Genomic DNA, 23,704 nt, shown 5'->3' on the forward strand with positions numbered 1-23,704 from the left:
CAATTAAGAATTACCACATAACTTTTTTTTCAATTGTGATTTTAATTTAAGAATCCGTATTGTTTCACTGAACACTTTCATCTTATTGATACATTATGTAAGAAATTCATGAGTTTAAAAAATTAAACCCATGCAAATCCAAAAGTTTTTTAAATAGAATTGAGGTGAAATTGGGTTTAATGGTAGATAATGAAATTCTGATGTACATAAAAACATGTAAAAATGACATGGGAAAATTAAGATTCAGATTTATTTTGTAAATTTTAAACTTGTTGAAACTGAATACTATTTGATTTCTGTTGTAGATTGTAAAGACAAGTATAGATTCAGATAGTGAAGAAGATGCAGGTAATTTAGTTTCATTTGAGTTTAACTAGACAATTCTTTTAGATATTTATAGTTGCTAAGTGAAAAAAATGTGAAAAGAGTTTTCATGCCCCTTTGATGGGCATTATGTTTACTGGTCTGTGGTCAGTTCATTTGTCCTTCTGTCCCTCTCCAGATTAAAGATTTTAGTTGAGGTAGTTTTTGATGAGGTTGGAAGTCCAATCAACTTGAAACTTAGTACACATGTTCCTTACGATATGATATGATATTTCTTATTTAAATGCCAAATTAGAGATTTTACCCCATTTTCACAGTCCACTATACCTAGAAAGTGCTAGTGCGGATGGGGCATCAGTGTACTATTGACACATTCTTTTTTTTTTATAAATTATCCCACAATGAATGTTAGTAATATCATTGCATAATATGAGTCATTATATTGCCATATCTAATAGGTCAAATAAATTACAAACAAAGAATTAAGAGAACTACTTTGATATTATAAATCAAAATGCATTATTAAAGATGTTCGCTACTCTATTTCAAAATAACAAGCTTTTTAAAAGACGGTCATAAATTGAAAGTATGTAAAAAAAAAAAAAAAAAGAAAGAAACTAATAAAAACAGAAAAATATGAATGGTCTGTTTTTTGTTTTTTTTTCTCGAGATGTGGGCCATTGAAAATTTGGAGGGAAATCATTCTCTCTAGATTTTTCATACAGTTAACATTGGCATTTTTTTTCAATCAAAAACTGTGAAAAGACAATCCCAACAATGATTCTGTTAGCTTAGGATTTATAGCAATCAAACATGTTAGAAAATAAGTGCTTTCAAAGCACAAACATTTCTTATTTTATTATTAGTATTGAATTTATGATATGTATAATTACAGATAAAAAAGAAACTGGTGACAGTCCTGCAGTTATGAAGGTAAGATAACTCGTTCACAAAAAAATAATTCATGAAGAGATCATTCATGAAGTGCATTCACAGAGACTGAAATAAATAAAACAAAAAACAATTTGGTTTTATCAAGAAAAACAATGTGAGACATACCATACCATATATCTGGATATGAAGGTGTGTGTCTTCTTTCACTATTTTTATTGTCAATATTTCATAATGCAATAGGCCCCGCACAAACCTTCTGTACAGATGTTAAATCCACGCTAGTTTTATTTATGATCATAGGGATTCGTTCTTGGTCTCGCACTAAAAAATTGACTTGCAATCATGAAATCAGTTCACACTTTTAATTTCTTTAAATATATATATATGGCTACAAGGACTTTTATCAGGAAAATGTTACTGGTCTGGATACTGGGATTCGTTTTTTCAGTCAAAACTAATATATACATACGTAATTAAAATGTTATGAACCTCTACCAAAGACTATAATTTCATGTACTTTTTGAAGAAGTTAGTTCCTTTAACTTGAAAAATTAGTTTTTATTTTGAAATTTTGAAATGATAATGTTTTTATATTAATTCAATTGTAGACAAAATCTATATTTGGTAATAGTGATCTGTTTGATGCAGAGGAAGATAGCAACAGTGCAGCTAGGAACAGTGGTGAGATAATTATACAAAATAGGATAGGGTATAACAAGTCTATTAGGGCTGTTCCAGAAAATACTATGTCCCCCCCACTTTTTGTTTAACCCCCCACCACCCACAGAAATAAAATTTAATTAGAACAGCACTCCCTTTGCATTTTGGTATTTCAAATACAACCACCCACATAATATTTTAAAAAATTGCCTTCCCTGGGGGGGACATAGTATTTTCTGGAACCGCCCTTAATGTATGGAGTACAAATATAAATATAAAAACTTTTATTATTTAAAGTTTGTTAAACTTTGATGACTGACACTGTGTGATTATATTTACTTTTGGTCAAATATGTGTGCAATATTAATTGAAGCTATGAACTTTGCCAATAATATGAATGGATTGATTTATATCTAATGGATAGAATAATTATAAAAAAGAAGATGTGGTATGATTGCCAATGAGACAACTATCCACAAAAGACCAAAATGACACAAACATTAACAATTATAGGTCACCGTCTGGCCATCAACAATGAGCATATAGTCAGCTATAAAAGGCCCCTGATAAGACAATGTAACACAATTCAAACGAGAAAACTAACGGCCTTATTTAGAATAAGTGTTTTGTTTGGAAATGTATTTTAGGAGATAAAAAAGCCTTTACTTGAATTTTTTATTTGATACACAAAAAATGATCATCATTCAATGAATTATGATTAAATTTTTAAATATTATATGCTTGTAGGTGAAGACACAGCCTCTGACAGTAATAATGAAGGAGGGGATGATGAAGGTTTTGATGAAACAGCAATGGACCCCAAATTATTAAAGAAGCTTAAAATGGTAGGTTGTTTACTGTTATGATTTTAAAATCAACCTAATCATCTATATAGAACTGCATAACAACTTTTTTGGGCTAAAAATCTTTCTTCTAACCTTGATTATAATTTTCTGAATTATTGAAACCATAGCTATGTAGATTACTTGTAATTTCTTGTAGCTACTGTAAGATGATAATAATATAGGCATTCAATTAAATAGTGTTACTATTTAGCTACTGTAAGATGATGATAATATAGGCATTCAATTAAATAGTGTTACTATTTAGCTACTGTAAGATGATGATAATATAGGCATTCAATTAAATAGTGTTACTATATAGCTACTGTAAGATGATGATAATATAGGCATTCAATTAAATAGTGTTATTATTTAGTTACTGTAAGATCATAATAATATAGGCATTCAAGTAAATAGTGTTACTATTTAGCTACTGTAAGATGATAATAATATAGGCATACAATTAAATAGTGTTTCTATTTAGCAACTGTAAGATCATAATAATATAGGCATTCAGTTAAATAGTGTTTCTATTTAGCAACTGTAAGATCATAATAATATAGGCATTCAATTAAATAGTGTTAATGGTATATAAAGTATTGAACTTTAAAAAAAAAAATATCATTCTCATAACTTTTGGGATTTTTATTTTCTTACAAATTTCATGAAGTATCAGTTGTTGGAGGGCACAGAGCAAAAAGGTTGTTTTTGTTGACAATAAGGCCTTAAATAAAATATTGTTTGTTTCCCCAATCCCGACCGACCCTGCAAAAATGGTCCTACTCATATAATTTTATTGTCAAAACTAAGTCAAATATTATTTTTTCATTTCCAGTTTTCAGGCTTGCTGGATCAACCAATATTGTTCTAGCTTTTTGGAAAAAATAAAATTATTTCCCTACCTACCTACCCACACCTGGCTTCGCAGGGTCAGGATTGGGGAAACAAACAATATATTAATTTAGGCCTAGTTTCTAGTTATTGTCTCTGTGTGCAATGTTTGTTTGCTATCTAAACTTGCATAGTACATGTAGTATACTTTGCTGGGTTAGAACTTAAAATAGTGCCAAGAATTGTATAGGACCTCTTAGCAAGAATGTTGTGTAATTGATCAAGTATTTATTTATAAATATCAATATTTATATATTTTGAACAGGGAGCTTCCAAAAAGGCAACAATGTCAAAGAAAAAGGTTGAGCAGGAAGACAAGTTAAAACTACACAGTGAAACTCAAAGACTTATCAGAGGTAAATTATTTGTGAAAGTTGATTAAATATTTATATATAGCTTTTGTAGCTCAGTTCAATATTTTATAACATATCTCTTCAACCGATAGGTTAATTTACAATTTGGTTAATCAAAATGTTTGCTATGTATGTTACATTTTAGATTTTTAAAAACCAACAACAGTTATTACTTCATTTCCTCTATGAAGCTATATTCCACCTAGATGACTGTTATTATTATCATGAAAAAATAAGCCAATTTGGAGAAACAGACAAAAATTGTAATTCTAGATCTCCAATGTTAGATATCATCCATAAAAATTAGGTTAAGTTTGCTAACTCCTTTGAGCCTTAGGTATTGAATTTGGTTTCATTTTAATTAAAATTAAAAAAAAAATCCAAATTAAATGTATGATTTCTTTTCAGAATCCAGAGTAAATATACCTTACCATCAACCTGAACCTAAGCGTTTACAAGACTTTCTAGCAAGAGCTTCTAATAAGCAACAACAATATAAGAATTTACGAGGGACCAGGGACTCATTGTATGTGTACTTATTAGGGTTTATCAGGCGTGACATGATTAACATATACTAAATTGTATTGTTGCTCCCTTTTATTATTGAAGATACTTATTTTGATGTCTTAATGTGGTACCTAACACTGCAGGGAGATAACTCTGTAAAATTAGCAGAATGTTTTAATGACGTTGTGTTCATAAGGGAATATTAAGCTTCTCAATGATAAAAAAAGATGTTTGTCAAACTTCTATATAACCAGTGTAATTTTTCTGATAAAACAGTTGGTTTAAATTTATTGAAATTCTTATATTTTTGTCAAAGGGTCAAAGTAAATACTTCGTCAAAATTTTATGAAAATTAGTTAGTGTTAGGTACCACCTTAAATCAGAGTAAAATGTTCAATGTACATACAGAACACATTTTTTTGGATCAACCTAGGAACTTTCAATGTTGTGGTCTGATGGAGTTCAAACAGATTAGAAAAATTTGTATCATTATAAAGCCATCGTTTATCCAACAAAAAAAAGAACATACAATATTAAATCCTGAACAGCAATGTCTAGAATTAGCTACATACATTAGCTTATGTCAAATAGAGATAGAATTCATCTATAGAGATATGTATGACTTGTCAACTCTTTAATTTCTTTCAGATCTAACTAAGTGAAAAAATGTACCTTTTGATTTAACTTGTATGCATTTAAAAATATTTAAAAAAAAACCAAACTATTTGTAATTCATTTTGCAGGAAGGCCAAAGCAGTTGAAGAAATATTGAATAAGGCTAAACTTTCATCCAAAAAAGAGGATATAACTGTTCATAAAGATGATAATGTGATTTTGTTGGATAAACCAGTAGATAGTAATGTGAAAGTTGCTGATTCTTTAGACAGACTTGATGATAAAAATGAAAAGCCTGATGGAGAGGAAAAACTGTCTCAAAATCTAACAGGAAGTGCAGAATCAACGACCAATCAAAAAGATGATGATTGTGACAGTCTACCAGATATTACTGATCATGTGATTAGTGATAAAATGGATGTGGACAATTCAGTAGAACAGAGTGAAAGTGCTATAACTTGTACAACTACTATAAATAACACAGATTGTAATAGAAATGAAAGTGAAAGTAAACCGTCCAGTGATTCTGTGTGTCAGGAAAATACTGAATGTGATAAAATGGAAAGTGAAAATAAAGAGAATGTATGCTCAGACACTGTAGATGATAACACTAAAAAGTCCCCCACAAAACCTTTGAATAAGAAATTAGCAATATTAGCAGAACTGCCCTCTCTTCCTAAACTAAGTTTAGGTCCAGAAGACATTTTTGATTTAGAAGTGAATAATGTACAACCTAAAAATCCTGGTGTTAACAAACTGATGGACAGATTTTTGGCACATGGAAAGAAAAAACACAAGCATGTACAAAAAGATGTGGAACTAAGGTAAATTTAATTCATGAAATGTTTATCATTAAACATTATTTTCTGGTCTATGTAGCAAAGTTTTTATTTAATGTTCATTAGTATTTATTTTACACCACTGAGCAATTAAGTAGATGTTCAAAGAGAAAAATATACTGGTGCTTTATTTGTAAGAATTATTAAAATTATAGAATTATTGATAAGGAATTTTGACTCCACAGTGCAAATCAAAATGATGAACGTTGTTGAATGTATCATAGTCCTATTACAAAAAATGTGACGGAGGGTCACAACTCTACTGGGATATAACTTTACTAAAAATCGTTTTAAACACTTTCTACTGTTAAGGAATTATTAAGCTCCCCAATGATCAAAACTAGTGTTTTTATACTGCTATATATCCAATGCATTTTTTTCCATGAAGTGATTGGATCAAGTTTTTTCAAATTGTTGTATTTTTTCAATGGGTCTAAGTAAATAATTTGTCAAAAGGAGAAGGTTCAGCAAGACCCCTTTTTGGTCCCAAAATAAAGCAGTTTTACAAAATTGTGATAATGTAATCATGAAGCTATTTATTAGAAGGTAGAATGATTCTGCTACATAAATGTGGGCAGTTTTTGACTATACAATGCACATATATTGGGAACTAGCATTATAAAGTCATGCTAAATTACTGAAATCTTCATAAAATTAGCATTTTAGTTAAATTTTAGACGGTTTCTGTCTAAAATTAAAGTGGCTGCATTCGTGTTCATTCATAATATTGAAATGCAAGTTGTAGTTGACGATAATACATAATATATATAAAGGTTGAGGATGAACACGGATGTGGCCAATTTCATTTTTGACAAAAAACATCTGAAAAGTGACGATTTTTGGCAAATTTGATAGATTTTTTATATTTAAGGTGGCTCGTGGGTACAAAAATTTTAGCAAAAAATTAAACCTTTATTTTTTCATTACAAATTTTATTTATTACACTATTAGTTGTTACTTTATGATATGGTACAAAAAACAACCCAAAAAAATGATTTGGTTTGGCCCCAGATGACTTTAAAAATTGCAAAAGCTCCAAATTATCTTCCTTTGGTGCAAAAATGTCATTTTTTGGCCTTAAATTTGAAATATCTTTTTTAACTCATCGGTGACCTATATTTTTTATTATTGTTTTCAAATAAGCTGTACATAAACTAAATAATTGTAAAATTTAAGCGATTTCTTATATTTTTTTATTTTGATATTTTGATATTTCCTCTTTTTCCCCTATTAGTTCAACAGAAAAAAAGGACATAAATTAACTCAAATGTATGCTTCTTCCAGAGGCAGATTTTTAGCTTAAATGAACGGTGACCCCATTTTTTTATTTCATTTTTCTTTTAAGTATATGATAAAGTTCGTTTATGAAAAAATATAACGAAATCCTATATTAGAAAAAAAAATTCATTTATACCCAGGAGCCCCCTTAAGCTTGAATCGGAGCGTTTTTAATGACGTAATCAGTTAAAATCTTTCACAAAAACTAATTAAATCAATTAAAATAGACACTTGAGTGTTTAAAAAGTGTCTAAAATATTTCGTCAGATGAACTTGAAAATTGAGGCCAAAATCGCTCTACCGGACCTACTCCTTTATAAAAATTAAGTGTGCTGCACTAATTTTAGTCGAAGCATTTGGTACCACCTTGAAAAAAATGGGAATCACCAAAATATGAGTGGAATAAATTATTGCCTTATTTGAATGAATAAACTAAATACTTGATCTTGTTTTTTTTGCAGTGTCATACATAAAGAGAAAACAGAAGCTAACAAAGAAGTATTAAAACTGGACAAATTTGTCTATCATGTTGAAGAGAAAGAGGATTCCATGAGTCAGTTTGATGCTCCAGGTAAGTAACACATTTGTCTATCATGCTGAGGAGAAGGAAGATTCGATGAGTCAGTTTGATGCTCCAGGTTAGCTGGTATTTTCTGAGATTGAAATAATTTTTATAGAATAGACCAGAGAACTGTTATTACTCTTACATCTGTGCTTTGTCCTCTGTTCAACTTTTTTTTGGGGGGCGGGGGGCAGGGACTTGCCTGTATCAATTGATTTTTAGTTTGATCTTATGTTATACTGTTACACCACAGTGCCAGATTTTGGGGAGGATTGAGCTCTCATAAATCTAACCACAGCTAAGAAGAAGAAACAGAACAAAAACATAGACTCCAAAACTCTGTTTTGGCAACTAAATAATACCACAGAATACAGATTAAGCAAAACTACTGGTAGTATCTTATTGACAATTTGTATGAAAACAAATTCAAAATATTAACTTTGTGTATTAAATTTCATATTTGCAGGAGCAAAACTAGTAGCATTGAAAGAGAAATTACAGCAAAAAATGAAGGTAAAGAGAGAAGAACATAGAAAACAAAGACAGGAGATATTTGACCTTGACAATGAGGAAGGTTATGCAGATGATGGAGAAGACAAAGTGTTGGACGATGACGAGGAAATGACTGATCAGTCTGATACAGATGTAGAGGATGATCAGTTCGATGAGCAATTTGGAGAGGAGGAAGAATATGAGGGAGAGGAAGAGGACAAAAAAGAGGTAATTTTCATGAGGTTTGCCTAAAGGGCATATTAGCTGTTTGTTTCAAAATTTATATGTTTTGAATATTTTCATGAGCATGTGTTGGTTTTGGAAACATTTGAATCAGTAACATGTACATCATCTCCCAGAGTTAAACGTTTGTATTGAATATTTGGCGTCAGTTATAATTTTACAAGGAGGGTATTGACTAATGACCTTTTTGAGAGGTTGGTTGAAGTCCAAAACCTGTTGTAAACAGTCTATATTGATTAGTTACAAACATTGCAATCTGGCCATTTGAGACTTTGACCCCTTGTTTTCTATAATAATTATTAAATTGTGTAAAACTGTAATTATATATAAGCACCTTGTTTTTACAGGAAAACCCCTTCTGTGATGATGAGGCTGAGGTAGATGATGGTGATGATGAGTCTGCATTCAGACTACATATGTCTGACAGTGATGACGATGGCAATGAGGGAGATGAAGAGAATGAAGATGAAAATGGAAAAGATGAAAATAGTGATGATGACGATGGTATATTTTTATAAACTTTGTGTTATATTTATAAAAAAAAGTGTAATATTTTAAGGATTTGGATAAATTAATTCATATGTCAGTAATTACCCAGAGTTTTGACTTTCATTTTGCAACATTGTGGATCAACATTACAGAACATTAACAAGATGTCAATCAATCTTAAAAAATGTTTACTGCTGAAATTCAAAATTACAGGACATATGTTATATAAAATAAGAATAAGAATATTTATTATTCCAATCAAGGGCCCTTGATAGGCAGCATAACATGTATACATAAAACAATACATCATGATTTATAAACTAAAAAAATTTGTAAGGGTTCTGCGGAACCCAGTGTCTCGCCTATTTTTGCTGTAAATCGCAGGCTCAACAATAATGAGGAAAAAAATCAATAAAAATATTCCTCTTGTTACTATTTTATGATTGTAAAAAATCTAAGTCCATTTAAAAGTAAATTACAGTAAAAAAGCAGTAATCTTTTTACAAACTTTAATATAAATAAGCTTTAACTATAAATAAGCTTCTGTCCAAGTTTGGTACAAACCCAGGATAGTTTAAGAAAGTTATTAAAATTTTAAAAACTTTAACCACAGAGTGAATGTAATGGTTCCCCGCAGAAAAACTAAGTCCATTTAAAAGTAAAATATGGAAAAAATGGATTTATTTATTTACAAAATTTACTTCTGGATACTATCTTATGATCATAAACAAGCTTCTGTCCAAGTTTGGTACAAACCCAGGATAGTTTAAGAAAGTTATTAAAATTTTTAAAACTTTAACCACAGAGTTAATGTTATGTTTCCCCGCAGAAAAAACTAAGTCCATTTGTAAGTAAAATACGGAAAAAATGGAATTTTTTTTTACAAAATTTACTTCTGGATATTATCTGATGATCATAAAATAGCTTCTGTCCAAGTTTGGTACAAACCAAGGATAGTTCGTTAAAGTTATTAAAATTCTAAAAACTTTAACCACAGAGTGAATGTTTTGTTTCCCCGCAGAAAAAACTAAGTCCATTTATAGTAAAATATGGAAAAAATGGAATTTTATTTTACAAAATTTACTTCTGGATACTATCTTATGATCATAAACAAGCTTCTGTCAAAGTTTGGTAGAAATCCAGTTTAGTTTAAGAAAGTTATTAAAATTTCAAAAACTTTAACCACAGAGTGAATATTTGTGACGCCGCCGACGACGAAATGTAGTCTCGCTTAGTCTCGCTTTTTGGACTAAAGTCGAAGGCTCGACAATGAAACATTAAAAAAGTTCAGACAGATGTTATTATATTCATTCTATAAAAATCATATACATTTAATTCCAGGTAGGATCAGAACCATGAAATCATTACAATTATCATTGTTATAACATACATTAATTAACATTATATAAGAAAGCAGAGATGCAGCAATTATCTATTTCCTAGTATTTAATATTGTTTTTCCTGTCTGGGATCAAACCAACAACCCCCTGCACATCTGGTAACCAAACTTGGAAAATAGAGAGAGATTCATTAAATGAAAAAGTAAAAAGATATAAGTAAGCAACCATAATACATTATAATAAAGAAATATAATATTATCATTAAAGGAATTTCCATTTTAGATATAATAAAATCAAAGAAGCCATCTTCTCTGAAAAAGAAACCAAGAGTTCTACATATTAGTGATGATGAAGAAAGCAAACAGTCGGCAGCAACTAATGTTGAGGACAGTCATCAGTCGGCAGCAACTAATGTTGAGGACAGTCATCAGTCGGCAGATATTAACAGTGATCATAGTGAGTTGTGACTTGAAATAGTAATTTTAGATGGTCTATTTAATTGACAGCATAATACATTTATGTGATAATAAAATTGTTATCATTACTATTTTGGTGGAAGTTATCAATACAATAAAATTCATAAACACAGAGTTTAATTATATTTGACAAACTGAAAAAAGTCAATTCTAAAGAGAGAAAAACCATGTCTGTCTGTCTGTCTGTCTGTCCCGCTTCAGGTTAAAGTTTTTGGTCAAGGTAGTTTTGATGAAGATGAAGTCCAATCAACTTGAAACATAGTACACATGTTCCCTATGGTTTGATTTTTCTAATTTAAATGCCAAATTAGACTTTTGACCCCAATTTCACAGTCAACTGAACATAGAAAATGATAGTGCGAGTGGGGCATCCTTGTACTATGGACACTATTTTGCATCAATATTGTTAATCTTTTACTTACTATTATTGTTTTACAGATAAAGAAAGTAACAAAGAACAAAAATGTAATGAATCTATGGAAGAGGAACCGTTTACCCCATTTTCCAAACATTTATCAGGATTGGACAATACCCAGGTATAATATGGATTTAACATTTTGTTTGGGTGATTCAGTGTTACTGTGGATTCATTAATATTCATTGGATACCAATTTTCGTGGGAAAAGGTGAACCACGAATTCAAATGTTCAACAAATAACATATTTTCAATAGGCCTTGTATACCGAGATTGGCAAAACCACGAAATCAAATATCCACGAATATGCAAGTTTTCAGCATTTCACAAAAATTTATACCCACGAAAATAAATCAATCCACAGTATTTCTTTCTCTTTAGTTTTTGTGCTTTTATTGACAGCACAACATATGTATTTCCATGCTTCTTAAAAAACTAGGTTGTCTATAAATGTTTAGATGTACCTTTCGAGAAATTTATCTTAAATTTGTTCTTTAAAATGAAGGTACATGTATATTACTGTATTCCATTAAACCAAAGATCAATAATCATTGTAAACAAATACATCAAAGTCTAGAAACAGTGCTATTTATAAGTTTCATAGGAGGCCAGAATTAGATATTGCTTGATATCTACTAGAGTTATTTAATTCAAATATGATAATAAGCAAACCTGTGACAAGCTTATCATTTAATACTATCTGGATAAAATGATATCATTTTGTGTCCTTAATCTGAGATATGGAATGGTCTAGTCAGTTTTTATGCCCCACCTACTATAGTTGAAGTCCAATCAACTTGAAACTTAGTACACATGTTCCCCATGATATGATCTTTCCAATTTTGATTCCAAATTAAAGTTTTGACCCCAATTTCATGGTCCACTGAACATAGAAAATGATAGTGTGAGTGGGGCATCCGTGTACTATGGACACATTCTTGTCTTAGACTCTGTCAGTCCTCCCTCAAATATAATTACCTTGAAGTTATCATTACCAGCAATGTAAATATGACGTTGCTGATGTTTCCATAATACTAGGTAGCAATCCATACAATAGTAACTGACATACTGTGGATTCATTTATTTTCGTGGGTACCAATATTCGTGGATTGAGGAAAACTTACATGTTCGTGGATATTTGATTTTGTGGTTTTGCCGTTAGGCTGCATACAAGCCATAAGAAAATTTGTCATTCGTTTAACATTTAATTTTGTGGTTCAACTGTTCCCACGAAATCCAAGAAAATTGGTATCCAACAAATAATAATGAATCCACGGTATTTGGTTATTCTTATTGTGTATCCTGTATCAATTTTTAAATGTAAGCATTTGGAAACATTTTATAATATATTTTATTCGACAATATAATGTAGTATAATATTTATTTTAAACAGCAGCCATTAAAGAAAAGTCTATCATTGCCAATAGAAGAATCTCAGGATCTATATGGAAAGAACAGTGCTACCCAGGGAAATAACTTTTACATAGAGGAATCACAAATGCTGGATGCTGATGGGTAAGACTGAATGAAGGACGCTTAAATAGCTAACTTTGACGTCATCTGGTCTCTGGTGGAGAGTTGTCTTATTGGCAATCATACCACATCTTTTTATATTTATATAAAGAGTATTAAACTAGTTTAACCCTGTCTCATTTTATTTGTGCCTGTCCTAAGTCAGGAACAAGTCATTTAGTGGTTGTTGTTTATTGCTTTGTTACATATTTGTTTTTCAATCATTATTTGGTACAAAAATTATACTGTTAGTTTTTCTCTTTTGAGTTGTTTAACATTTGTCATTTAGGGCCTTTTTTGCTGACTATGTGGTATTGGGTTTTGCTCATTATTGAAAGCTATACGTTGACCTATAGTTGTTAATTTCTGTGTCATTTGGTCTCTTGTGGAGAGTTGTGTATACTTATCCTGTATATCAAAAATAACCCATGTTGAACAACTTCTATTAATTTATCAACCAGATCAGCTAGTTATAGTTACTTCCGAAAACCACTGTATTTCAGGAAATTGGTTTGAAGAGATTTTTCAAATTTTAAGGATTTTTGTTATTGCCAACTATTATATAAGACTACCTTTTTGTTTTAGATTTTTGAAATTTGGATCTGACAAAAAACCACAGCAATCAAGATCAGATTCACCAAACTTTAAAAACTTAATACAGAGCCAAGAAGATACTGGGGACATGGATGAATTGCTGGGTCTATGTTCTGGACGATTTGGAGGTGAGTTTTAATTTCCCTATGGTATTTGATAAGATTTTGTTCAGAATATTTGCATGCAAAATTTCCTTTCCTTTGGCATGAAATACTAGAACATTATTGATTAAGTTTTTGGATTCACCTTTTGATCACTGCATTATTTCAGAGTGCTTCCCAGTTTTGGTATGTTTTACAGTGTCTTCTTTAATAAAGGGGCCTAAGTAGTCCGAACTACTGTATCAATTGCCTGTCAACACATAGCAAGTTGGGATCCTGCATGTAGTATTTGTCAGTTTTTCTACAGAAGGTCAACGGTTTTCTCTGGGCACTACTGCTGACAGCAATGAAATAGCACATTAGTGTTGAAAGTGGCATTAAACTGCAAATCAATTAATCAATCGTCCTTGATGGCTTCTTTCCTTTCTATAAGGATTTATTCATGTTAGATTTAAACCTTCAATTACAGATGACGATAAAAGAACACCATCATGCAAGAATTTGTTTGGAATGAACTCACAGGCAGCCCCTGACAGTACACAGGGAAACATGGATGAATTATTGGGATTATGTTCTGGGAAATTTGCCTCAAAGTAAGGATCGTTGTCATTAATATTTAAAATTGCATTCAATGATAGAGAGTAAAGTTATGAACATGCTTAAATTTAATTTTAATGGTACAAATATCATTATGGTATTAATAATTATAATTTATGGTTCTGCTCTGAAAATTGTGTTTTATGTAGCAAAATTTATAAGTTAACCAATAGTAATCAATGATACAAATTGAGGAAATATTTTGAAAAAGAATGGTTGCACTTTAACTACCACAGATTAAATTTTATTATTTGAAAGAAAGCTATATCCAAAAAAAGCTGTAATTTGTTTTCTTTTGTATCCTTAAAGTTTGAATTTTTCAAATTTATTAATACAAATGTTAATTAACTGTTTTAATTTGCGGCAAGATAAATTATTACATTTTCAAAAAATACAGGATACAAAAAGGGTGTTCTAATTTAGACTGTTTTAATTATTGCCAAAACTAGTATGCATATGTTATTGGGCCTAATCTCCAGTGTTTTATAAAAACCCAGATATTATTAGCATGCAAATATGTGCATTAGTAGTATTTATAAGAAAAGATCCCAGTGAGTCAGTGCTCTTTTCATTATTTAGTACACAAGCCACACAGAAGAGATCTAGGATCAAACGTAAAGCCGACTTTGACGAGGACAGCAATTCATCACTACATATGGTTAGTGATACTGAAGAGGAGTTTAATGAGACAGAAAAGGTAAATCTAAACTTGGGTTAAATCTAAACAAGAAATAAGGTCTTTGTATGAGTTCTTGAATATATGATCACATCAGTTTGAAACTTGATACATTTAAAATTGTGAATGTATATGGGGAATGTGTCAAAAAGACAACCCGACCAAAGAGCAGAAAACAGCTGAAGGCAACCAATGGGTCTTTAATACAGCTAGAATATCTCACACCCTGAGGCGTGCTTGAGCTGGCCCCTAAACAAAAATGTGTACTAGTTCAGGGTAATGGACGTCTATTAAATTAAGAAATATACAAAAGAAACTAAAATTAAAAATCATACAAGATTTACAAAGGCTGACTTGGGACAAGTGCAAAAAATGTTCATTTTGTTATAACTTTTGAATACATATACCAGATTATTGTTGTGACCAAGATATTACAGTTCATTGTACAGTCATGTGATGATGTAAAATAAGAGCATTCACAGGTTAAAACTTTAAAGTTTACTATCTGTTGAGGGCACAGAAACTTGAAACTTTAAATGCATGTAAATTCTGATGCCGACATTTTAAAATTGAATTCAAAATTACAATATATTATTTTATTTTAATGTGACTGCCAGGTAAAAATTCAAACCAATAACTAAAAAGGCACTATCAAGTTCATTATAATCAGTATAGTTGTTGAAGGTATGATATCTCTATCCTGTCTGTCTATCCATAGGTTTGAAATTTCTGAGTTGCCTCCCTTCATTTATTATTCTTAAATCCCTTTCAATTTGATCACATGTTTTGATTTTTCAAATTCTTGGGCTGAAAAATTGTAATAGTAATACAATTAGATTTAACATACTGTACACATAAAATTATATTTTACTAAATGTCCAGTTATTTTAAATTTTAGAAAACCTTCAGCGACGATGAACCTGATAATGAAGACAACGATACTAATTCAGTTCATTCAGAGGAAAATGTTCGTCCATTTCAAGGATTGGTTTCTGGAAAGACAGGGTAAATATATTTAACATACTATAAACCTCTGACTTAAAGGAACTGACATGTATTTGCATTCAAAATAGAAATGAAAACTACCAATATTTAGTGTTGGGACTTTTAATAGCTTGTTTAAGTTGACTGACTGACAATACATGCATATTTTGAACAATATACTGCAGATTCATTAATATTCCTTGGGTACCAATTTTTGTGGATTTCATGGGTACAGGGAAACAACAGATTTAAATGTTCTATGAATCACAAATTTTCAAAAGGAATGTATATAGACTTTAACAAAAACCGTGATATTAAATATCCAAGAATGTAAAAGTTTTCCTTAAACCATGAAAGTCTGTACCCAGGAAAATAAATAAATCCACAGTACTCATCTTAAATGATTACCAAAATATCTATTTATAGATACCATTTTTGCCAAAAGGAACAAAGATAAGAAATTATATAATTATACACCCGCTTTATATACCCCCGCTTTAAAAAAAAGGGGGGGTATACTATTTTACCTGTCTGTCCTTCTGTCAGTCTGTCCGTCCGTCCCATGAATATTTTTCGTCGCATTTTTCTCAGGAACTACAATACTAGGATTTCTGAAATTTGGTTTCAGGGTTTATCTAAGTCAGCTATACCGTGTGATGCGTTTTCAGATTGATCACTTGACAACTTCCTGTTTACCGAACACTTGTATGATTTTACACATGATAGCCAAGTTGAAAATTTTCGTCACATTTTTCTCAGGAACTACAATACAAGGATTTCTGAAATTTGGTTTCAGGATTTATATAAGTCAGCTATACCGTGTGATGCGCTTTCAGATTCATCACTAGACAACTTCCTGTTTACAGAACACTTGCATATTTTTACACTATTTATATTATCCACTTGCGGCGTGGGTATCATCAGCTGACAGTAGCTCGCAGTTTCACTGGTTATTTCTTGATGTATCATCTTATTCTGTCCTACTGTGAGACTTGTTTTTATTTTCATAAATTTGAATGGAACGTGAATTAATAAATATTTTTATTTGGTCTTTTCTTTGTAGAAAAATCAGGAAAGAGTTTGTGGATGAGGAAGCAGAATTGTCAGGTTTGTACAGCAAACATATTGTTATTTTTATTGATGGGAATAAAAGAATAAGGCAACCAAATAGAGAAACACAGTCTGACAAATATGGCCATGATTAGATCACATATGACACTTCGTTATGTACTAAAAATTTGCATTTACTGAAAAACAGAACATAAAACAGCAATAACTTTTGGTTTCTTTCTGATTAGTAATAAGTATTTCATGCATATTCTGGGGGAAAAAATGCTTATAGCTATTACATTGAGTTATGTTGGTAGACTTGGAAAAGGGAATTCAGTGATATTGTTGGCTTTTTCCAAAACTACCTCTGCCCTTTTTTATTGGGAAAATATGCGTCATTTCCATCAAATTGGGAAATTTAAAATAAACCTCAAATTTGACTGAAACTTCAATTTACCGACTCCTGGGGTCGACGTAACCGCCCCTTTCAAGAGTCAACTCTTGCTTTGAAATAAGACCCCTTATAGTCAGTGATTATACATAAATAGATCCTCAAATCTGCACATATAGGCATTTTGGGCATGAAAAATGTTCAAATGAGTGTTTTTCCATTTGAATTAATGCACAAATACTACTAAGACTGCACTGTTTGGGGAGAAAGTGGTCTTTTTGGGAATAATTTTCAGCCATTTTTTTTTCAAATTGGGATTTTTCTCCAGGGGAAAAAGCCTTTATTCTCTACTAATTTAAGGCAAACAATATCACTGCGGGATAGATACTTTCCTTTCACTGTTATTGGGAAAAAGGCTATATTTAAATTGTAATCTACTAACATGATTTTATTTTTTACACCTTCAGAGACAACTATTAAAATATTCTTTAACTTGTTTCAAATAGCCATAATCTAAATCACAGACTAATCTTTGTGGCTACGAAACATGATTGTTATGAAAATGTGTTGGGTTTTGATTTATACAGATATTGAATATCACAGCAATTTGAATTGATGTAATGCTAGTGGGTCTCATTGGGGTCTAAGCGGGACGCGGGATTGCCGATTTTTTGTAAGCGTGACACATGAAAGTCAAATAATTATGTTGTGAAAACGGGAAATTAGGTCTTGGGGGACCCGGGAAATGACAAAATATGAGAATGGCTTACATATATAGTGTAAGCGGGATACGGGAATCTGACAAAACAGTAAGCGGGATCCGGGATTGGCATCCCCCAATGAGACCCCCATGCTAATGTGTTTGTTGTATTTTGTTTAGGTAGTGAATATGACAGTGATGAGAACATAGATCTAGCAGAAGAAGATGATATAATGGAGGCAGAATTAGGAGATGCTGATGTCACAGCCACAGAAGATGAACTTAGAGACCAAGTGGGTCGAGCTCATTTGTAAGTTGAAACCATGAAGACATTGCTTTTGTGATAAAATATAGGCTACCTTCAGATAAAGTGGTCAAAGGATTCTTAAAAGTTTTTCAGTTATAGGACATAATATTTAGGCAACCATAAGATTAAATGGTTCAAAGATACTTTTAAAAAGTCTCAATGATTGGACATTATTTAGGGTTTGAACAAAAATTTTTATATTCCAATTCTTGAATTGACAATATTACACTTGAAGCGAAATAATCTGTAAATATTGGCTTCACATAATTTTTATCAAAGACTTTGTATGAAATAACTTGAAGTCTTAAAGTTTGTTATATTTACAGGAAACAATTGATAGATGATGATAAACGAGAATTAATGAGATTCCAGGAAATGTACCTCCCTGATGGAGATTTACACTCAGATGCTGGCAGGCAAAGGAGGTTTAAGTGGAGTGGAATTGGTAAATATTTTATCTTATTCTTATAAACTTGTTTTTTTAGAGTTGAAAAACTTCATAGTTTGTGCCAAGTATTTTCTCTGAATACTTTTCAAGCTTTGAAAGAACTAGATGAAGATTGGTTGAATTTAGATATATTTTTTCCAGTTAATTTGTGGTATTACTGTCATATCTGATACCAGCTGAATTGTACCATATATCAAAAAGTTTTATATTTTTCTTCAGAATTGATTTTCATCTTAAAGTTAAAATCTGTCCCTACTGACAAGGCAATAAAAGATATGTATTTCATTAAACATTCAAATCTGTGTTTCACCTTTACCCATGAATGCCACAAAAAGTGAAACCCCACAAAATTTGAATGAATGCATAGTCAATTTTTTTTTCACCCAACAGATGATGACACACAGCAGGATATGTTTTATGATCAGTCTGATGAGGAGAAAGAAGATGAAGAAGGAGAGGAGGCCAAATGGAGGAAAGATAGATTTGAGAGAGAAAAATGGCTACAGGAACAGCAGATGGTTAGAACTCAGATTATTTGTAAATTCAAAATTGCAAATAAAATATACTGGACTGTAATGGTTGAAAAATTAATGCAATATTTGTTCAATTGATAGAAATATGCTAATCAATGACAACCCATGTCATGCCAGTTCGATAAATGTATACTATGTTGACATATAGAAAATTATTTCCTGCCAAAAGTAGATTGAGTTTTATATATTGTGATGCTCATAACCTGTTGCATTATTGTATAATAATGGTTAATAATAGACTTATAAATTTCAGGAGAATGAAAAAGGTGAAGATGAAGATAGTCAGTTCTTAAAATTAGGAAAAGTGTTTCTAAAGAGAAGAGGTATGTAGTGTCATCCTGTCAAAAAGTTTGAATAAAAAAAAAATAAGACAAATAAAAACCAAGATACCAAAAGATACTACCATTAACCATAAGTTGAAGGAGAAAACAAGACTAAACCATGAAACTTTTAAAAGAAAAAAAGGTTTTGAAGACAGAAATACTTTAGTTTTTTCAGATGAATGTAAATAGGGAAAATATTTGCCATTATCACATTCATCCTAAAGCAAAAATTGAGGCCACCATCATTTATGAAATGTAAAAGTAATAAACTATTTTGAAACTATAGATAGTTTGATATTGAAACTCATTTTTTTATGGAAATTGAGTTTTTGTTTGTGCTGAAAGTTTTGTTTGATTTCTGATGTTTAGAATTCAGTATGTACCAAGAATATGAAATCAATGTAAGGTATTATTTTGTCCTGATCATTGAGTCAGAGTTATACCCCTTTAATAGTTGCAGTCAAGAAATATATTACTGACTTGATGTGCTTTCTTTACAGATTCTGATTCTACATTGTTAAAGAAACCAGAACCTGTTCCTGCTAAAACAGGGAAACAGTCCACAGTATTACCAGTCCCAAAATTATCATCTGTAGGTATTCAATATATCTTAAATATAGAATATGATATTTGCATTTTTTTTTAGAGTATACTTGTCAACTCTGTAGAAAAGGTATACACACAATTTCTATGACCATTTAATATTTGACAGTTAAGCATGCCGTTAAATTATAAAGAATAAAAGTTTTAAAAAAATGTTTAAATATGTGTACATGTTAACATACTAAAATTTCAATGCATGACTGGGCAACTGAAGAAAAAGGCTTATGATATACAGGAGACAAAATTTTGCAAGACTTAAATGAGTTAATGAAAAAAGTGAAATCACAAAAATACTGAATTTCAAGGAAAATTCAAAACAGAAAGTCCCTAAACCAATGGCAAAATCAAATAATAAAACATCAAATGAATGGACAACAACTGTCATATTCCTGACTTAATACAGACATTTTCAATTGTAAAAAAATGTTGATTAATCTGAGGAAGAGCACATTTGTTGTTCATTTTCATCTGGAGTTATTAAAAGGTCTTTAAGAATTAACTTCACCCCAGAGGAAGAAGTAGAAGCAATTAGGAATTTAGAGTCATGTCAATTTTCTGTAAGGAATAGAAATACTTCCTTAACAATTGGTTTAGTTTAATTTGGTGCAGGTAATGTTCTATGACTGCTTTGTTAAAATATAGGGGTGTGGGCATTTTTTAGTAGTCATTTATATCTGATTTTCATCATATTTATATTTTCAGACTCAAAGAAGAGGATCATTTTTATGTAGAGATAAAGATACTCTAGCAAAGATTACTAACATGGCAAAACCAACAGTGAATCCCTCAGGTGCTAGGAGTTCTGGGAAATTTACCTTCCAAGTAATCTCCCCTGATAAAGATTCTCAGGTCAACTTTTTTGTTATTTAGTGCATGTGTCCTCTATTTGCATTCTAGGGTGATTTACTCTATTTGCTATCCAGAGTGATTTCATCTGTTTGAAATTAAGAGATTAATCCTATATTTCCATTCAGAAGTGATACTATTTGCATTCATGAGCGATTTTTTACAAGGTTAACCATGATAAGATCTTGTCTTGTGACAAAAAATTGCCTTCATTATTAATTATTCATGATTATATACATTTTGCAAAAAACACAATTGAAAGATTAAAGTTTTTTTTTTATTTAGATACACTTGAAGAATGATATATTGATTGCCATTTTATATTATAGGCAATGCCAGCTCCTGATAAACCTAAAGTCAAGCGATCAACAAGCATGCAACCAGCTGCAAAGAAACCAAAATTAGATAGAAGTGCTTCATTTTCACAGAGTAGTGTATTTAATCATTTGTAATGATCTTTTTCCAAATTCAAAGATCTCTGTATGTGGCTTCAAGCCTTGGAATTCATTATAAGCAGTTTGACTTTTTGGGCATTCATGACTTTTAAAACAATATTTGTTTCATCAATGACACTTTCATTTCAGTTTGAGGAATGTTTAAGTAGAAATACTCTACTAAAACTTATGCAACTACTCCAAATAGAGTTTGGATGTACAGATTTAATGTTATCCTAAAACCTGAAACTGTAAACTGTTGTCAGTAATTTATTTAGAATCGCATCATACAAATATTTAAGAACTTAACTTCAGAAGAAACCTCTATTGATAAAGAAGTTATTTTGCCTTAAAAAATGGCTAAATCTCTTTATATTTGTGATTTCATTTTGATGTTTTAATTTATTGCTATCATAATATAAGGACAATTTACATTGGAGAATTTCAATGTATCCGTAAGTGAATTAATGTTAATATTTTATTTGTACACAGTGCAGAATCACAATTCACAGAAAAAAAGTTGTGAGTTAAAATTTTCTTTGTTTCTTTTAGTGTCATGTATTTATTTTTATGAGTCTGGAAAAAGACTGTCAAAGTATCTTTGTATTATATTTGTACTTATTTGAGGTGAATAATGTACCAAAATATCATGTAACATTTTATATTGTAAAAATATGCCATGTATAATTTATGTAAATATATATATTTATATCAGGAGTATGAAAATTTTAAAAATACAGTGAATTAAAGTGCTTTACTTAGTTCTTAGTTGTTTACCATGCATTGTTTACAGTGTTGGAATGGAACTGTACTGTTTTCTAATAATATGGTAATTTGGGAGACTGTCAATAAGTGGGGCTCTGACATTTGAAAAATAATGAGTTGCTTGATGAAAACTTTTGATGAACTCTTTTGTTACTATATAAAAAAGTTTTGGTAGCTAAAACATTCTTTATGTAACTATGAACCAATAAAATAATCAGAAAGATATATGCATCCAAACGTTTTCCTTAGAATGGTGGAGCTCAGTGTAAAACGATCAAAATTGTCACACAACAGCGATCCAAAATGTCAAATAAACAGAAAAATCAACGGTTGCTACCAGAATCTTCAATTGTAACTTTTCTGATATATAGTCTTACCTGTCTGAAAGTTTCAATGCCATTGTCCCAGTAGAAATCAAAATATATTAATTTTCTCCATGTAGGATATTTTTATTGACTGTACAATCGCTTGCAAGTTTACTGTACAATCACTCAGAGAGAGAGTAAGCTTCCTAATGTCCAGAATTTTTATTATGGAAGCAGATATCTTGTGAACTGAGCAATCAAATTGTCAACTAATTTTAAAAGTATATCTATGCTCAAGAAATAAAATCTACTTTACATTGTGCTTTGTACAATATTAAAAGAGTTTGTCAAGTAAGAAAGTTATATATCAGGTTTTATTTACCATGTGTGTACATCATTTGAAAGTTACAATCAATGTTTGTATTGTGTGCTTCAAATAAAATAAAAATGTTCAATACAAACTTAAGATACATCATTAAAAGAGAAGAAATAAATTGAGAATAAAAAAAAGACGATTAGTTATGTGTGTGAATGTACATATTTGATCAATCCATTTTTTTTTTTCAATTTTTTTTTTTAATGACCTTCAAAAAAACTTGTCCATAAAAAAATCAATTAAACCAAGAGCCTAAATAGATCAGAACTGGTGAGATTGTTCTTTGTGTTACTCTTTGAAAGTAACATGCAGCAGCTCAACACTTTAAAAATACTATAGTAATGTCTGCAATAGTAAATTTGAAGTGCACACAGAAAAGATGTTTGTGTTTATATCACAACTACTGGTTCAATACCAATCCTTGTGGACATTCTGTCCCTAAAACAGGACCATTTAGCATTTGCATGAATAAAAAGATGCATTTTCATTGCAAATTCTAAATTTTTGTGTAAAGGTTTGATGAGATCTAGCTTTACAACCATAAAACAGTTTAAATTTTATTAAGATTGATTTCTATTATCGTAATCAAACTTGGAATTCAACCTATCGTTAACTAGATTCGGTGCTTCAAGCACAACCTTTCAACAAGTACTAAGTAAAACATTTATTGACTGAAAGACCTGGTCAGTCTGAGAGCAGGTTTCTTATCTATATTGCAAATACAGTAGCATGGCATCTTGAATATGCATATATAGGCCATACGGTAGTGATTCAATATCACCTTAAATGTTTTTCTTGTTTATTATCCTTATAAGGAGTAGATCTATATGTCTAATTACATAGAATGTCATAAGCCCTTGACCTTATTTTCATAGTTGGGGATAAGGTCAGATCCTCAGGTTTTATATGACCTGCAATGTGGTTATCCCAGTAGCTGAG

At 30.7% G+C, this 23,704-nt stretch overlaps 1 protein-coding gene across 1 annotated transcript in view; it reads left to right on the plus strand.

Annotated features, from left to right (window-relative positions):
• Nucleotides 1-22,083, plus strand: part of LOC134710710 (claspin-like) — a 34,632-nt gene extending 12,549 nt beyond the window's left edge. Inside the window, exons 8-32 of the mRNA XM_063571101.1 lie at nt 306-348; nt 1,220-1,257; nt 1,827-1,899; nt 2,626-2,723; nt 3,877-3,967; nt 4,373-4,490; nt 5,215-5,910; nt 7,665-7,774; nt 8,232-8,485; nt 8,848-9,004; nt 10,612-10,785; nt 11,244-11,341; nt 12,614-12,735; nt 13,318-13,454; nt 13,897-14,020; nt 14,604-14,721; nt 15,599-15,705; nt 16,748-16,791; nt 18,006-18,135; nt 18,459-18,577; nt 18,971-19,098; nt 19,367-19,436; nt 19,937-20,028; nt 20,742-20,888; nt 21,215-22,083. Of these exons, the coding sequence (XP_063427171.1) occupies nt 306-348; nt 1,220-1,257; nt 1,827-1,899; nt 2,626-2,723; nt 3,877-3,967; nt 4,373-4,490; nt 5,215-5,910; nt 7,665-7,774; nt 8,232-8,485; nt 8,848-9,004; nt 10,612-10,785; nt 11,244-11,341; nt 12,614-12,735; nt 13,318-13,454; nt 13,897-14,020; nt 14,604-14,721; nt 15,599-15,705; nt 16,748-16,791; nt 18,006-18,135; nt 18,459-18,577; nt 18,971-19,098; nt 19,367-19,436; nt 19,937-20,028; nt 20,742-20,888; nt 21,215-21,337 (3,411 nt within the window). The 3' untranslated portion in view covers nt 21,338-22,083. The remainder of the gene's footprint in view (nt 1-305; nt 349-1,219; nt 1,258-1,826; nt 1,900-2,625; nt 2,724-3,876; nt 3,968-4,372; nt 4,491-5,214; nt 5,911-7,664; nt 7,775-8,231; nt 8,486-8,847; nt 9,005-10,611; nt 10,786-11,243; nt 11,342-12,613; nt 12,736-13,317; nt 13,455-13,896; nt 14,021-14,603; nt 14,722-15,598; nt 15,706-16,747; nt 16,792-18,005; nt 18,136-18,458; nt 18,578-18,970; nt 19,099-19,366; nt 19,437-19,936; nt 20,029-20,741; nt 20,889-21,214) is intronic.
• Nucleotides 22,084-23,704: the final 1,621 nt, after the last annotated feature.

The sequence above is a fragment of the Mytilus trossulus genome, chromosome 3 (genome assembly GCF_036588685.1).
Source record: "Mytilus trossulus isolate FHL-02 chromosome 3, PNRI_Mtr1.1.1.hap1, whole genome shotgun sequence".
In the NCBI taxonomy this organism is placed as follows: domain Eukaryota; kingdom Metazoa; phylum Mollusca; class Bivalvia; order Mytilida; family Mytilidae; genus Mytilus; species Mytilus trossulus.